This window comes from Protomyctophum bolini, assembly GCF_963924005.1.
Source record: "Protomyctophum bolini genome assembly, chromosome: 15".
Lineage (NCBI taxonomy): Eukaryota > Metazoa > Chordata > Actinopteri > Myctophiformes > Myctophidae > Protomyctophum > Protomyctophum bolini.
Genome location: NC_137876.1, coordinates 27,667,598 through 27,684,876, shown reverse-complemented (window position 1 = coordinate 27,684,876; position 17,279 = coordinate 27,667,598). Strand labels below are relative to the sequence as shown.

Here is a 17,279-nt window from a genome sequence, read left to right as displayed (position 1 = left end):
AAAAGTAGATGTTTCTCCTCCAGAAGTTAAAGAATCCGAGTTGAAAATTAAAACACCTGAGGCAGAAATTGAACAGAAAAATGTTGAAGGATCACCATCAAGATTTAAAATGCCAACATTGAAGCTATCTAAATTTGGAGCAGCGTTTCCGAAGCTGGAACTTAAAGGCACACCTGAGGGTGATTCTAATGTTGATGCTGAATGTGAAGACGGTCATTTGGAAGTTGAAGTTGAGCCACAAGGACCAGGGAAATCACCCAAATTAACTTTAACATCATTTGGAGAGATCCTCAAGTCCATTGATGTTGAATTTGATGTTGCAGCAAAAGAGCAAGTGGATGAAAAATCTGATGAAACACCAGAAAAAGGCAAAAACATATTTAAATTTCCTAAGCTTACTTTTAGTCAATCGCCAGAGGAGCATGGGGCAACTGAAGGCAGGAAGCAGTCAATGACAAAGGAAAAGGAATCAAATGTTGAGCAAGAACCAGGAAAAAGTCCTGTGAAGGGTGGCTGGTTGCGGTTCTTGTCGTCCCCATCAGAACACGAGAAGAAGATTGCAGAAAAGGGTGAACTGGAGAGAGAACAGAGCCCTACAGGTGACACAGGTGATGAAGATATGAGTACAACCTACTCACTCCAGTCATCTGATGCCTTTGCTGACATCAGCTCCACAGTGATGAGTGAACATGTTGGTCTGTCTTTATCGTCACCCACCAAGGTTACAGTCAGATTGTCTGACCCAAATGCCATGATGGGGCTCGGGGAGATGCTCAGTAACATCATCACTTCAACCACGACTGAGCTGGCCTCAGTGGAACCTAATTTACCTGAGAAAGTCACCATTCTGTCCTCTGAAGCATCCTCTTCATCACTGGATACTCTCAAGCTGGAATCTGGGAAAATACACGTCGTAACTTCAAATATACAAGCAACACCGGAAGCACAGCGCACTATGCCGCTAACACATTTCCATGCCCAATCAACTGGCGGGTTCTCCTTTCAACAAGAAACCAAGGAAATGGGTGGCAAGACAACGGTTGTTGAAAGGCACGTAATGAGGCAATCATCAAGTGAAAGTAGAGAAACAGTTGTTGTAACTAAACAAGTTACAAGTGTGTTTGGAGTAGACTCTAGTGGGCCCATCTCAGGCCAAACAGCATCCTCTATCCCACGACTGAGACTGAGAGACACAGTGCATTCAGAGAAAGTGCATTCAGAGAAAATGAAGTTTTTTGATGGAAGTAAGAAGTAAGGTTCATCATGTAATCAGCTTTTCGATGACAAATAAATTACTCATCAACCAGCCTTATTGGTGGCTAGTGCATTCTGCACTTTTCGAGACATTGACATGATACATTGAAATGTGTTTTTAGCGTGGAAGAGAGTGATAAACACAAGTTGGCAACCTGACAGCCAAGTATAACTGAAAGTCTAAGTCTTTCCAGCCACAGGCAAACAGCTACAAGTGTTTTGGATGTAGGTTTAGTGTCAGTTAGTGTTTATGTCAAGCTTTGGTTGTATGCTGTAGACCTGTAAAGAGAATAAAAAGTAATATAAATCACATTACAAATGTAATCAAGTTGTAAATATATGTCGCTGAGTGTCCATGCACATAACATTCATGAAGGCCTCCTGATAGCCTTGCTTATAATACAGTGCTGAAGTAGGGTGTGACTGTGGATGATAACCAATTATGTCTGTAATTTTAGGGTGTTTATTGTTGGACACTGATCATTTAATAAACTGTATTCTTAACTCATGAGATCGTGCAAATTGGCAAAACATTTAATTGTGAAGAATCATTAATTGTGAAGATTGATATATCTTCAATCACTGCAGAGGAATCAGACATTCCGGAAAATATGTTTACAATGTCTTTGTGAAAATTAGTATAGAGCACGCCTATATTGTGCACTATCACCATAAAATGCATATGTGTATGAATTACCCAATATATATATAATTAAAAGCTAATATGTGGAAAAATAATGTAAATGCAACGCTCATATAGCTTGTGATGAAACCGAGGAAGTATATTGATGCAACTATATTTTGATTAAAACTTTGCTTAGAATTTAATTTGCTACAAGAAAATCAATATTTTACTCTCTTCCAAATAAATATTACTGTAAAAAAGTGGGTGAATGGACTGACAAGTTCTGTAAATAGATTCCAACAATGACTTATTTGGAGTTTCTTTGATTAATTGCTCCTATTTGTATTCTGACTCTGATGCAGCCTAAACTTGTGTTTGCAAAATTATAGTCAATAAATACATCTTATGAAATGCATTTGTTTGATACATTTCTAAATTTAAAAAAAGAAAAATCCAATGTCCCCCTTCCCTTTTTTTGCAGAAGCATTACCATTGTAGTATACGCATTTCGTCGCTAGGGGTAGACATAGCTCCATCCGAACTTTAATAGTAAATCTGTTCATTGACAAACATTTCCATGCATAGTGCATACCACCAGGTTACGTTATTATAATAATTAATGGCATCCTTAATGCAATGCAATCCATCGTTGACTGAACTGCCTGCAATTTGGAGGAGCCCTATATGTTTTCTGTATAGGTTAGTTGAACAACTGGGATCAGCTGCATTTAGCATAAATAAGGTTAGGCTATGCTATGGCATAAGATTTGAGAAGTAAACGGACATTGAGACATATAGTAGCTTATAATCAAACACAATCAATATTATCGATAGAAGACTAGGCTGCCTGGCATATGCCTACTGCGCATAATCGCACACTTGATGCGAGCGGCAACTTCAGTCAGAGCCTATACTGACAGCATCTCTGTCAGACAGTGTCATGAATCTGGAGAGGAGAGCAACACTCCACTGAAATACTGGATCTTCTGGAGATTTGATCTGCAAACAGGTATGTAATAATATAAACGGACCATTATATAATTGAAATAAGAAATAAAATGCCTGGTATTTTTCATTTAACTTTTTTCTATTGGCGATCAGAGACAAACCATTCAAAAATGTAGGCTACTCAACTAATTATAGGTTTTCAAAACGTGGCAAATGAAACCAACGTTATTAGCTTCTTCAACTTTGGAACCTAATTTGCCGGGTAAATAGAGGTTATATTTTACAGGTTTATGTATTTATTGCAATATGTGGGCAACAACTCCTAGTACAATAAGATGGCAGAAGAGAAATTAAGATTCTTTGCCCATTTCTGCAGTAGCCTAAAATAGCCACTACGTTTGAGGGAGCTTTAAAGCAGTACAAAAACATGGCGTTATGTCGTCAGGTCAGCATTCATACCAACGACATGGCCAGCAAAATTAAATAGCAGTAGCCTATAGGCTATAGCTATATAAAAAGTGTTTTTATAATTTTGTTAGTACTAGCCTACTAACAAAATTATAAAAACGCGTTTTCAAATGTAATAAAACGTTGGCCTATGTGACAACTGACTATATATAGTGCTATAAAACTCAACTATCTCTCAATTAAGGAAGTTATTAGTATTACATTTAGTTTTGGATAATGTAATAACCCACCCATGTGTTGAGAGAGAACAGTTGAGTTTATATAGCCTAACATTAAGTAGGCTATACTGCCTCCTTGTTTGACATAACAGGACTGTTGACAATACTGGTACTGTATTTAATGTCTCACTGAAAATGTGTAAAATCAGTTAAATATTTGAAAAAGCATTTCATGATACTGCAAATGTTACAAAACAGTTATGTGGTAGAATATACCTGCTGTTAATATGACCATATTGCCTGGATCATTTTCTTCAGAATGCCTGCAAGAAAAAGTAAAAATGGCTTGGATTTAGACAAGTAATTGTTATTTTATTAACCAGGACTTATTCCCTAAAATAGTGGGCTGTTGCTGTAATCAACAGGCTATTGTAGTGCTATACCTTTTGAAACCGTTTCCTTGGCCTGTATAAATGCTGACACCACACCAATGTGACCACATGAATTGCTTGCGAAGAACAATATGGGCCTTTGATGAAGGAATAAAGGCCCGATTGTTTCACTGCCGTGGCATGCTACAGATGAGGGACAGCAACAAATCCAGGTTTTAGTTGGAAGTAACAAACAGAAGCATGCAGTCCTATCATCAGTAATTGCCACGTATACTATACACATGAATACCCCCAAATCAACTCCTTCGCACACTGTGGCAAGTGCACACTACTCAAACAATCAGTGGCATCATATCTAGATTGCTTTTTCTCCATGGCAACAGCAACCGCCAGTTTGATTGTGTAGAAAGTGGTATCACTCACTGCATCGGTCCTGTGCAGACAGTGTTGGTTTTGACAGCAAATTTTGATTTAGTTTTTAGACAAAGTATTTTGAATAAATGTTCATTTGGGTTTTAATGACATTTTAGTCTACTGAAATGTTTTAGTGTCATTTTAGTCTACTAAATATAAGATTTCCCCAGTGAGGGGTGGGAGGGGCTAGGGCAAGGCGAGAGCCCTGTATGCAGATTTAACACACTGCCTTATGTATAGGCTACTATACAGCAAACAACCTTTTCAATAGTTACCTTAGGTTCAAGATTCATGACTTGTAATTTGCTATTGGCAGTTTGTATTCTTTTTGTAAAAAACATTTGGTCGACTAAAATGTATTTTGGCACTCGTAATGGCTGATTTTAGACTTGGTTGAATGCTGAAAATAGCCGATCACAAGCTCACAAGTTTGTAGATCTGCTATTTTCAGCATTCAACAAAGCATAAAATGACTTGTCTTTTAGTTCTACTGGATCTTCTCTCCACTAGTCCCTCCCTAAGATTTTAGTCTAGTTTTTATTTGTTGATGAAATTGTCTAGTCTTAGTTTTTAGTAGCTTGGATTTTATGTATGTTTTTATTTAGTTTTCGTCAGTGAAAAAGGTAGTCTAAAAAAGATTTTGGTCATAGTTTTAGTCGACGAAATCAGAGCAGAGCTCTGTTCAGAAAGAGCCATCCATGGCTGGACACTGGACAGTTTTAAAACAACAGGTTTTGTTCCAAATAAAATGGTGGTATGCTGTCTTGCCTCAAGGCATCAGGGCTTCCGTTTGAGTTTGAAATATTCACATGAATATAAATTGAGTCATTTGCTTGTTGGTCCAATTTGTTAAAATAATATAAATGATTTTAATATTTTCCCCATTCAGTATCACATTCACACAGTAATCACATTCATATAGAATTTATTCCATGAAAATACCAATGAAACTAACTTACATTCATACAAATATCTATTTCGATAAAATAGCACAATACATGTTGTTGATTAATTGGCCAGTTGCAAAGACACCTATTGTAAAAATGTATTTTGCCGTTTGATATCAGTGAGATCACATTATGCTTTGTCAAATCCCTATGCCGTGCACCACTCTGTTTCCTTATTGATCAATCACAAAACAAAACTAAATAAGCCATAATTAATTCCTGAGTATAAACCGAGAGGCTTTGGTTTAACCACTTAAAACCCTACCAGTTGTGAGCTTGTCGATCTGCTGTTTTCAGTGAAGAGCAAAAACAGAAAAGTGACTATAGAGAGCCCTGAGAGCCCTGCTCAACAACGTATGGGATTGAAGTGGTTAGAAAATATAGCCGATTTGTAAGCTCACAACACAATGTTGTGACACATTGGCCGCCTATAGATCGGCTATTTCTGTCGAATGTGGTTCACCACTGATTGTTAATTGCTCAACTTTCACAAGTTTGATTCTCTCTCCAGGATGACTGATGTAATGAATTCACTGGAACCAGGAAAGGAGGACTTTGTTGGTGGAGCAGAAGGGGATCAGGATGCAGTTTCCTTTCAGGTGTGTGCTTTTTTTAAGCAATAAGACACGGTTAACCACCTCTATACGAACAGTTACCAACCAAATAGAGCATATAATCTAAATGTATTCATGTAATTGTGGGCAATTAGCAACATACAGTGTGTGTGTGTGTGTGTGTGTGTGTGTGTGTGTGTGTGTGTGTGTGTGTGTGTGTGTGTGTGTGTGTGTCTGTGTGTGTGTATGTATATATAGCAAGTGCCATCTCTGTTCCCTTGGAAATGCATACACAGAGTGAGAAAATAAGTAGCCCCTATGTTGAGCCATGCAGCCAAATTGAGCTAAATTACAGTAAGAGTTAGAGTGACTTCCCAAACAGAATATAAATACCACACGTACAAACACAAAACTTCAGTGTTAGCTTAATCTTTTGTAACCAAAATATCCACAGAAAATAAATGAAGAATTCATGACAGTTTGAACTAATGTCTGTGAACCTCACACTTAGTCAACGGCAGAGTCATATTTATAGTGATGAGACATTTTTCATTTGTTGGTATTCTGGTTATTAGCACAGATATGTACACTCTTGGCCAATCACAGATATCATATGTAATGTATACTCTTGGCCAATCACAATTGGAACAAGCTGTTTTCTAAAAATACATTTTAGGGAGGGTGATGGTGATTGATGATTTAAGCAGTCACACTGAGTTGGTTATTATTATGACTGTACACCTGTTGTGCATCAAGCTAATCGATGCACACAGGATAAATTAGCCCTCGCTTCACAAAGAGGCCCTCTGACATGAATCATGATCCATTTTCCTGTGTCTTTGTGTTGCTGATTTGCACAGTATAACTAAAGTAGAAACAAAACAAGCTTTAGTCCAATGATACTGTAGCTTAAGTATATGCTTCGATGATTTCGATTTATATTAGGAAGTGGGGAGGAGGCTTCACTTCCCCTTTATCGCTTGCTAATGATCAGAGCTTTCATTCTCCAGACTGTATGACGGAAGCAATTGCGGAATTATCGCGAGAGGCAACAAACAGTCTGGCAACACGAGACTACCTCCGACATAACCATAAACAAGCCCAATATGCCCATATATAGACAGGACCACCTCCAAGTCACTCTGACTCAGACATTGTCATGGTTTGACTCTTCCCCTGTCTGCATTTCCACGTCAGCCACTCCCACTCTCCATTCCTACTCAGTCCTTAATTGTCCCCTGTGTTGTACCTGAGTTCCTGGTTCACTGTTTTTGCAATTCTGAAAGGCTGCATTTTTGGACTTTACTGCTTCGAAAGGTTTGCATGTTTGAACTTTCGGTTTTGTGCTTTGAACCTTTGCATTTTTGGCATTTTCTGCATGCTGCTACTACTCGTTTGTTTTGTTTGTAGCTTGACGGCATTCTGCTTTAATCATTTAATTTCAACATTCCTGCTCTTGTCCTGCATTTGGGTCCTACCCTTTGACTCACCGTGACAGACATAACCATGAACAAATCCAATATGCCCATATAATAGACAGGACCACAGCCACGTCACTCTGAACTTAGACATAACCATAAACCTGAGTGGAATAGTAAGAGAGTGACAATACGCTTTGAACTCGCCGCAAAGCGGGTATAGTTCCAAACATTGTAACTATCCCATTGAGATAGAATTAGCATTTCCGCATTCCATTGTTACAATGGGATTCAGCGCTAGTGTCGTCACTCATGCTATTCCACTCGGCCATAAACAAGCCCGATACGCACATTTATAGGCATGTCACTATGACTTAAATAACCATAAAAAACCCTGATGCATACGCCCATATGTAGGCATTTTTGATTGATTGATTACTTTATTAGTCAGAAATGTCACAATGGCCACAAATCCGACCGCTATGACCATATATGGGCATTGCATATGGGCATATACTGATGACATCAGGGGGCAGAAAAGAGACAAGGCCGGACAGATACAGAGATCTCCATATGGGCATAAAATGTACATATAGTCTGACAAATACAGAGACAGATACAGTCACAATTTCTATATGTTCCAGTGTCAGTACTAAGAAAACACAATTAAATAACAAATCACAATTATTTGTATGACAATCATCCAAAATGTCATGATCTTGATAGCCTTTGTAATGATGGCAGCAGGGTTTTGGACAGAGGTGTATTTACAATGGCAAGGCAGCTGCTTCCCCAACTCCCACAGAGGGGGGAAAAAAGAGAGAGCAAAAAAAAGAACTATTAGTGGTCAGTGGATTAGCTCCTCGCCCATTCGGGAGCTTGTCCATTTCGTAGCGCAACCCTCACCCATAGGAATGCAAATGTTTGCCTATGTCTCATGCGGTGCCAAGTGTTGGGGTCTGAGTGGACTATCACCTGCACTCGCCTGGCAGGTACATCAGGTACAACTATATATTTGAAAACATGTTTAGTGTTTCTGATTGTGCAACCACGAAATGCTATTGAAATTGGGACGCAAAAGAAGTTGGTACAGCCCGACAACGCTTTCCGTGGTCCACAGTGGCACGACACATTTTGCCTCCCTGAAATGTCATTTCTGCAGACGCCACTGGTTTTGGTACAGTAACTGTGACTAGAGTGATAAGGCATGAAGGATGAGGTGACAGATCTCCATTCTTCCGTCAGTTGCTGATGTTGTCTGAACTGTTACGTATCTCATGACTGTAGTTTTACGTCGTTACCACCACAACAACCAATGCAGTTAGGTTAACAATGTCTGAATACAAATCAGGAATAATCACCATGGAGAACACACCAAAAGACTGTATTTGAGAAATTGGATTTGCCTGCAATCTGAAGAATGCCAAGCAACACACATTCCACTGCTTAGTGCTTACCATGTCTTAGTAGCCTGCCTACTGGTAGTTATACTGTTTACTGTTTGTAAAACAGTATAACTGAAAAAGCCAGCACTCACAAGTCCTTCTATTTTTATTAGATACACGTACTACAAGGCATGGGCAGACACAAACGCGTTTTGTCCAGAAGGACCCGAGTGGTAATAAGTGCTGCCATTTCTTGAATGCTCTGATTCGCTTATTGGTGTATGCCAATAAAAAAGTGGAAATGTGGGATGTGCTTTTTTTATTCCTATTTGTGAGGGGCTCTAGCCTATATACAGCATTTTTGTCCTTAACTCTTGTCACATTTGCCATTGACAATGAAAAGATAATTTACATCATATGTGTCTGAACAAATCAGCATTTTGTGGAAACGCAAACATTAAATGCCATTGACAATGAAAGGAAAAATTACGTCATATGTAGACGAGCAAATCGACTGTTTTGGCCAGAATGAGATGATTTATGATGTATGATAATAAGAGAGCCCCTCACTTCACATGGGCGTGATTTTTGATATGTAGGCATATGCTGGATTCTAGCAACCTATTTTTTTCTTATTTAGCTGGCATTTCTTGTTTTACATTGAGCGCTGTTGAGCCGTGCACCCTGGAAAACTATACCATTCGGAGATTGTGGAATTGTTGTCTACTCTGGCTACGCATGAGTATGTCAGAGGCCATGTGGTCTGCCACCCACCCACCGGCCCTCCCACTGGCCAATTTTAACCTAAAAAAGAACATGGATAATTATAATATTCAGTTAATTTCATCCAGCGGATTTTATAAAGACGAATTGTGATTATGTAATAATTATGACAGGACTATATTGCCCATTACTAAGTCCTGACACATATATATTATTTGATGCCATTTCTGTTTTTGATCGAAAAGTATACAGTGGAGGGTGACAGGAAAGATAGGTATATCGTATAACTATTGCAGTTAGCAATGAATTGCTACTGAAACGATGGATTAGTCATTTAAGAGCCTCAGCCGGTCTTGGCTCTTTCATCTAACATCCATTATTTGTAATGTAACCTCCCTGTTATTTTTTCCAAAGGTTTTATTCTGTTAATATATGGCAGCCTGAACATAAAACACAACCTTGTACCTCTCAACAGATCTTCCCTGATTCCCATGAAAGGCATCCAAAGCTGTCTAAAAGGCTTCCCTCCATTGTGGTGGAGCCCACCGATGGAGCTGAAGTGGAGAGTGGAGAGCTTCGCTGGCCCCCTGATGACCCTGCCTCGTCAGAAACCCAGGCAGAAAAACGGATCTGCACACACACTGCTCAGAGCACACAGGACCAAACTGCAGGTGAGGTGGCACGTGTGTTAGGGATATTTGTCGAGAGAGACAATGTGCTGTATGAATGTGGATGTGGACTGCGACTATCAATTATTTTCTTGGCCATCATTCTGTTGATTCGTTTTTTGATTAATCAAATAATCAAGTGCGAGAAGTGCATTTGTTTGTTTGTAATTGTCTATATATCAACAAATCAACCTGAACATTTTCTAATTGACTAGTCCAATTAAGCACTTTAAAAATGTTATTTTCATAGACGAATCTGTGGAACTGGAACGGCCCTGTAGGCAATCATAGCGCTGCGGTGTTAAATTAAATGCAGCTTGACACTGCAGCTATGATTGACAGCTGGCTTACAGGGCACCGCTCCGTGACTTTAGTTGCACAACAGGCTGTTGTATAATAACAAAAATAGTAAATGTAAATAATAGACACGTGTGTGTGTGTGTGTGTGCAGTGGCGTGCACAGATAGACACTAGGGGGGCTAGAGCACCACCTGCCCTTGCCCTCTGGACAGCAATGTGCCCTTTTGAAAAAAACTAAAAAAACTTTATTTTCTTTTATATGTGGACCATGGTGTCATTGATGATCAATTATTGATCGTGCGTGCGTGCGTGCGTGCGTGTTACAACAACCTCACAGTTGTATGGTCCTATACCATCTACCTGTTTTTCTTCCAGATGAAGGAGAGTTAGAGTTTGGGGTGGATGGCTTCGATGAAGAAGCATCTGGAGAAGTGCAGGAGGACTCCAAATGAACTACATTGCTAGTCTAGACTCTACTGTAACTGTGAGTGTGCCCAAACTTATATAGATAGAGACACAGTGATTCTCAACCTTCTTGATTTCAAGGACCCCCAGTTTTATTTGGATTGAGCTATTGACACACACTTGACACAATGCATGTTTAACCTCTGGGACCCTCAATCTACACTGTAAAATCCTCAGGGTGAATTTAACTCTCAGAGTGTACTAATCCATTTGTACAGTCTCTGAGTTACAGACCCATGAGGGACAATTTAGTTCATAACTATGAATCATTTAGCTGGGTATGTCCAGAGGGGAGGGACAAGGCAGGAGAGGAGCAAAGGGCCATTGCACACTTCATAGTGTTGTTCAATTACATTTTGACTTCATAGAAAATACTATGTTTATGTTGTATGTATTGTTTCTATCTTCATTTAATGAAAAAGTTGCATTGAGGAAATAATTGAGCAGTTGAGACGAATAACAATCTAAGTCAATTTATTCTGACCCCTGTCCGAAAAGGCCTATCTGCCCTGACCCAGGGCTGGACTGGGACAAACATTTCGGCCCAATCATTTCCGTGCGAATTTGGCCCAGACCACCACAACCAGCGAGCAGATAGCAGAAACTAACCGCTCCGTTGTAACAAACAAGCCCTATTTGTCACTCACTGATACAGGTACAGTGAAATTATCATGATGGCACTGGCAGAATGGCCCGGACCTTTCCCGGTGGCCTGCTACCTATTGGCCTTGGAAACCCAGACGTTAGCCGCCTATTGGCCTGCCTGCCTGTCAAAAAATAAAAATAAATAAATATCATATCATAACTTGGGCAGCCCCCTACGGTCGCTGCCACCGGGAATATGCCCGGTACGTCCTATGGCCAGTCCACCCCTGCCCTGACCCCTTATCCATGATTTATTGGGTTGGGTTTTTCTCAGGTTATGAGAACGTACAGGGTCTCTGAATCTTAGACGGGTTGTGGAATATGGCCTAGTTTGTTTATGCTCACAATTCCAACTGTAGGCTACTTTGGATATTGGAATCAAATCCCACCAGGTTTCAAAATTTGAATCATAAACAACGTAAACCCATATACTTTGTTGATCATACTCAACCCACGGGTCTATACTAAGCCCCCTTCTTTCACCTCTATTCCAGGTATCTTTGCTAAAAATAACCTATACAAGCTTACAACGTGTAGCGCTGTGATGCGTTGTGAGCTTGAAAATCCATTATTTTGGCAAATGTTTGCCCCAGAATAGGGACGCAAGGATATAGTGTTAATTTTCTTTTTGCACAATACAAACAAACAAACAAATACAGCAAACAAACAAACTAACTAGTAACTAACACATATGCCTCTCTCTTACTCCAAGCCCTCATTGTTCAGACCAACACTGATTTTCATCTGCATATTGTGACCAGAGAGACGGATGTCCCTAAACGCTGTCTTAAGTATCTAGTTCATGTGCCATAATGCTTTTTACATTTAACACAAATGTAAATTACATCACTCTAATAATAGGTAGAGACGCTGAATGCTTCAGTGACGTTCTCAGTGATCCATAGTTATAGATCCTCTTGATGATGAATCTGTGTTGAACGATAGCCAAAATGTTTTGAGGAATATAATTACGAAAATCTGTTTCTTCATTGTGTTACACTGTGTATGCAGTTTGTACTGTAGATTTGGTGTGAAAGGGAATGTAATGCTTAATTTATAGTATGCTCCATCGTGAGGACGGTGTCGCGGCGACGAAAATAACAGATCTACAAGCATTGCAATCTGCAAAACGTCAGCTTACAGAGTGGCTATTTTCGCAGCTGTCGCGTGTAAATTGGGCATAATGGTTGGGACTGTTTTTTCTCTCTTGTATATGTAGATACAGTTTTTCTGTTATACAGTGACTTAATAATAATACACAATATAGAAATACAAATAAACAATATTTTAGGTGTTCTTAGCATCACTAGTATTTTTTGTAATAATGGAAGACAATTATTAGTATTACACAATAAACCTTTTCAAAATTCCTTGACCATTGTCTATTTTGTTACCACACAGTTATTTGTGTTGTTCTAATGCTGTTTTTTTCCCGGACCAGTTGTATTGTAATTGGAAACTGAGTAGGTACCTGTACTTAAAAAATAAATTAGATCCTACACTAGCTAATTTCCAATACATCTACTGTCTACTACCTTCATAATATTGTAACGATCTCAGGAACCGGAGGCGGAGACGTAGTTCACCAGTTGAGGTTCTCTATTTATTAATAACCAAGTCAGTACAACTTATCATCATTCACTGTGTAACTCTCTGTTGTTGTTCACACACACATCCCCATTCCACATCCACAAGTCAAACTTATTTTCTGCTGTGATTGCTTCTGTGTGTGTGTGTGTGTGTGTGTGTGTGTGTGTGTGTGTGTGTGTGTGTGTGTGTGTGTGTGTGTGTGTGTGTGTGTGTGTGTGTGTGTGTGTGTGTGTGTGTGTGTGTGTGTGTGTGTGTAAAATAACAATATAATTTGAGAGAGATTATTTTTTATTGAAAAGGTCAAGGTTACAATGAAGATAAACATTGTCCTACATAATTGGAGAGACAGAACAAGAAATGTTGGTCTGCATCTGCAGATGCATTTGTTTATTCCTACAGTATCAGGTATTGTTTCTCAGACAAACTGTTCTGCCACCAGACTGGAGCCTTTGGCATACTTTCACCCTCCCTGTCCCCATTTTAGTCTGATTTATGCACCTTGTCTCCTAGTAATTCAAGGCGATAAAACATCTGTTGTTTTAACTTGGTTTCTCCCAGGCCAATTACCTACACTGAATCCAGGTGAAAGCAATGACTCCAAACTAATTACATTTTCATATCAGATGAAGACACAGGTTGAATATAGATTTTTGAACCTTACACAAATCAGACATGGCGCAAAAAGCCTATTGGTAATGATGTCCTTGTTTTGTCAATGTACTCCACTCTCTGTATCCCTATCTCCTCTCATCCCATCTACCCATCTCTCTCTCTCTCTCTCTCTCTCTCTCTCTCTCTCTCTCTCTCTCTCACAGACAGGACACAAGCTTAGTGCTGCCAAAGACAGTTTGATAGCTTGTTGAGATTGGATATCCTCGCTGTCGGGCTGAAATCTTGTATGTCCAAAACCTTTACTTTTCAGGAAATGGAATATAATAACCTGTGTTCCAATCGATACAATGTAGTTATTATTTAGTCACAAGCTATTAACACTTTATATTAACAATATGTATAGACCCTACAGACAGACGTAACCAGTTACAATCTTTTATGTCCTTATTTTGTTCATGTCAAAATATCTTGGAGAGTTTCAAAAATCTAAACGCACGCACGCACGCACACACACACACACACACACACACACACACACACACACACACACACACACACACACACACACACGTGGAGATACAAGGTTTTCTGCCCGAAAGACATTACAGTATATGTATAAAGGTCAGATTGGTCTCTTGATCCAGACTGCAGGATGGATGGATGGCTGGGTTCTCCTTTTTAGTTTTTATATATCCCCCTTTTATTTCCTCTGTACATGACCTTTCTGATGACAGCCCTGTGAAGAGCACTTCATCGGTGCAAACAGGGTCACTCCTGGGAAAATGAAGGGCTCTGGAAAGCAAAGCTGTGAGAAGGGAAAAAGGCAACACCAATTAGCTGTCAAATGTCACAAGCTGTTTTCTCAGAAAGTGACGCTAGTTTCAAAATATATAGACATTATACATGCTCACAACAACGCAATGCGCCTCATGAGCTAAATGGGCTTGTAGATGGGCTATTTCCAGTAAATAGATTTGGTTTAGAGGGGAGAAAAGGACTGAACTTGCAAGTACAGAGCCGACCCCAGTCAACAAATTATTTGATGGACTGTTATTTTTGAGTGGTGCAACCACTCCCTTACGGAGCTATGTGTGTGTGTGTGTGTGTGTGTGTGGGTGGCTGGCTGGGTGGCTGGGTGGGTCTGAGCACGGAAACAGCAAGGTTGTTTTTCACCACCTGTGCACAACCTAACACACACACAAACGCACGCGCACATTTTAACTGTATATGATGATCTCGGGTGTGCCAGTACAGTACAGTGACAGTACAGTAGAGGGACCCCCACACGGTAACTGTCATTTCTCAACCGTTTCAGACGTGGGGCGGCTCGCCGGAACCAGGCCGGCACCCTGGCCGTGGTCCTGTGGGTCTGGAATTTCCCGGGACCCCCCCGGGGACCCCCACACGGAGTTGCACCACTCACTTCACACGGGTATGATTTTTATATACATGGTTGCTGCAGCACCACCAAGAGAAGAACATTTCCATGGATTTCCTGTATACTACTGCATGACTTTTACATGCAGACTGTCTGTCTGTCTGTCTGTCTGGCCTCTCTGATGGAAATATTCAATACCTCGTTATCTATATCTGTAGTTACAGCATGTGCCTCATATCTGTCTACACATCTACTCTATTTGTGATTTAGCTTGTTTATCACTGAACCTAATTTAAGATGTTAGGACTGAGTCCAGTGAGTCAACCCATTAAATACAGATCAGATTTTGTTTCTTCTTTTCATTTAATTTTATTTCCCCCTCCAGCCCATCGGCCAGTCAGCTCTTCTCTTAATCTCTCTATTATGTGCTATTTCTTCGTCTTCAATTTCAAACAAGGACACGGTAGACAATGGCGTGTGAGCTTGAGACGTGCACTTGCAAGTCTCAAATGGAAGTGTCTGTTTTAATGATGTCAACGTGTACGGTACCAGGACTCTCATCTCCCTCTCCTGCTGTCATCAAACGGTCTTTCAAATGTGTTTGTGATAGGCCAAGGTAACCCACCCACTCACCCTTCATCTCTAGCTACCGTCCTGCAGTATATTGTGTTCTTTTTAATGGACAGCTGGCAGTCCACTTCCCCATGTATTCTTTTGTTTAAAAAGCAGACGGGAAAGGGAAGGACCACGCACAGTATAAAGCCTAATTTATACTGACAATTTAATTAATTTTCTAATGAATGTCATGACTAAATATTAGCCCAAAGGCTAAAGCATACTTGTAAATAATAGGTCCAGAGGCAGAGCTTGCAACTCTTTGATACTCATTGGAGCAAGAACAGGACATGTGTCTTAACACATAGTCAATTTGCCTATTAAAACACATTTTTAAATATTTCTGTCATGAAAAAATGCACATTCTGCCATTTTACGGTCGAGAAGATTTTATCTGTGTGCATGATACTGCACGCGCACACACACACACACACACACACACACACACACACACACACACACACACACACACACACACCTGCAGGTTATTCCAGTAACCTTTTGCTATGAATAGTAAATGTCACCATAATCCATTTTAGATAGGGTTGCTCTGCAGGTGGAATCCCAAGTGGGTTGGTAGGTAGAGTAAGATGAAAGGTTGCCGTTAACAGCCCTGCATGCAACATGGATGGATCCAGGTGTGCCACCACATGCCAGCGGATACTCTTAAATGGGCATCATCTGGAAAAAGGCTCACTTGGATACTCCCTAAAAAAACAAATCATCCCTGAAGGGTTTTGTTGGTGGACTGAGTGAAGAGATGGATTCCCTATTCACCCTGTAAGAAACTGAAGGTTAGACCCTGTAAACATTTTGTTTCATAAGCAAAATGGGCAGTCGACTGCCTTTTTTTTGTCTTTGAGGCTGGTCGTTTGAAAGGTGAAAGTAAAACAGCAGACGAGGCACAGAAAGAGATCTTATGGTGATAGTTGGTTTCAGGTCAGGAAGGAAGTGGTACACGCCAATACACAAAATTCAATGTGAAAGGTATAGGGTAAGTGCTTTTTGTTTTGGTAAAATTACCGGTAGTGTTCAAAAGCTATATATTGTGCGATAGTGCTCATTGCTATAGAGTGTTCCAGGAGTGTCCATGTCTTTATTGCTTTTTATTAAACAGAAAATGCATTTTCAGGTCGGGATACCAATTTTATCCAATCACGATAGAAAACTCAGGATAAGTGGAATTGTAAGTGATGACACAAAGAAATGAGCAGACAAAATCGGAACTGGAACACACACACAAATGGCTACCTAGTTAAAGGTACCCCCAAGTAAAGGTTCTGAGTATACTTTATTTTATAATTTTATTTCTATAATTTGATCTGATGCAATAATAAGTATAATGTCATACATAATATTTGTGATGTTGGTGAATATACAGACCACGCCGCATGTACTGATTTCCAGCAGCTAACTGGGCCAGCCTCACAGCATCTTCTTTGGAGTCATGACTCATGACTGATGAAGATACTGTGACGTCGAAACATCAGTATTTATACTTTGCACCTAAAAAAATTAAGTAAATCACACCTGTGAGAACTGAGCGGTGCAACTACATTTATTGTTATATGTACTCTACTGTGCCCTAGCCCCTGTACGTATACGTACACATTCTTACATACAGTACATACAGACACACATAGCTGCGTAATGGAGCGGGGGCACCACTCAAAAAGCCTTTAATAACCTGTGCTGTTCCAGTGGTTTCCTTACCTTTGCT

At 39.9% G+C, this 17,279-nt stretch overlaps 2 protein-coding genes across 2 annotated transcripts; both read left to right on the top strand.

Annotated features, from left to right (window-relative positions):
* Positions 1–224: 224 nt before the first annotated feature.
* LOC308329082 (uncharacterized protein) lies at positions 225–1,420 on the top strand. Its single transcript, XM_080783284.1, has one exon. The coding sequence runs from the start codon at positions 452–454 to the stop codon at positions 1,253–1,255; it is 804 nt and encodes a 267-aa protein (XP_080639410.1). The 5' UTR covers positions 225–451; the 3' UTR covers positions 1,256–1,420.
* Positions 1,421–5,718: 4,298 nt separating this feature from the next.
* Positions 5,719–12,696, top strand: LOC308328993 (protein LBH-like; the record flags this gene model as incomplete). The annotated part of the gene is made up of 3 exons (XM_080783140.1): positions 5,719–5,805; positions 9,762–9,957; positions 10,630–12,696. The coding sequence occupies 3 exons, from the start codon at positions 5,719–5,721 to the stop codon at positions 10,704–10,706; spliced, it is 360 nt and encodes a 119-aa protein (XP_080639266.1). The 3' UTR covers positions 10,707–12,696.
* Between the last annotated feature and the right edge of the window lie 4,583 nt (positions 12,697–17,279).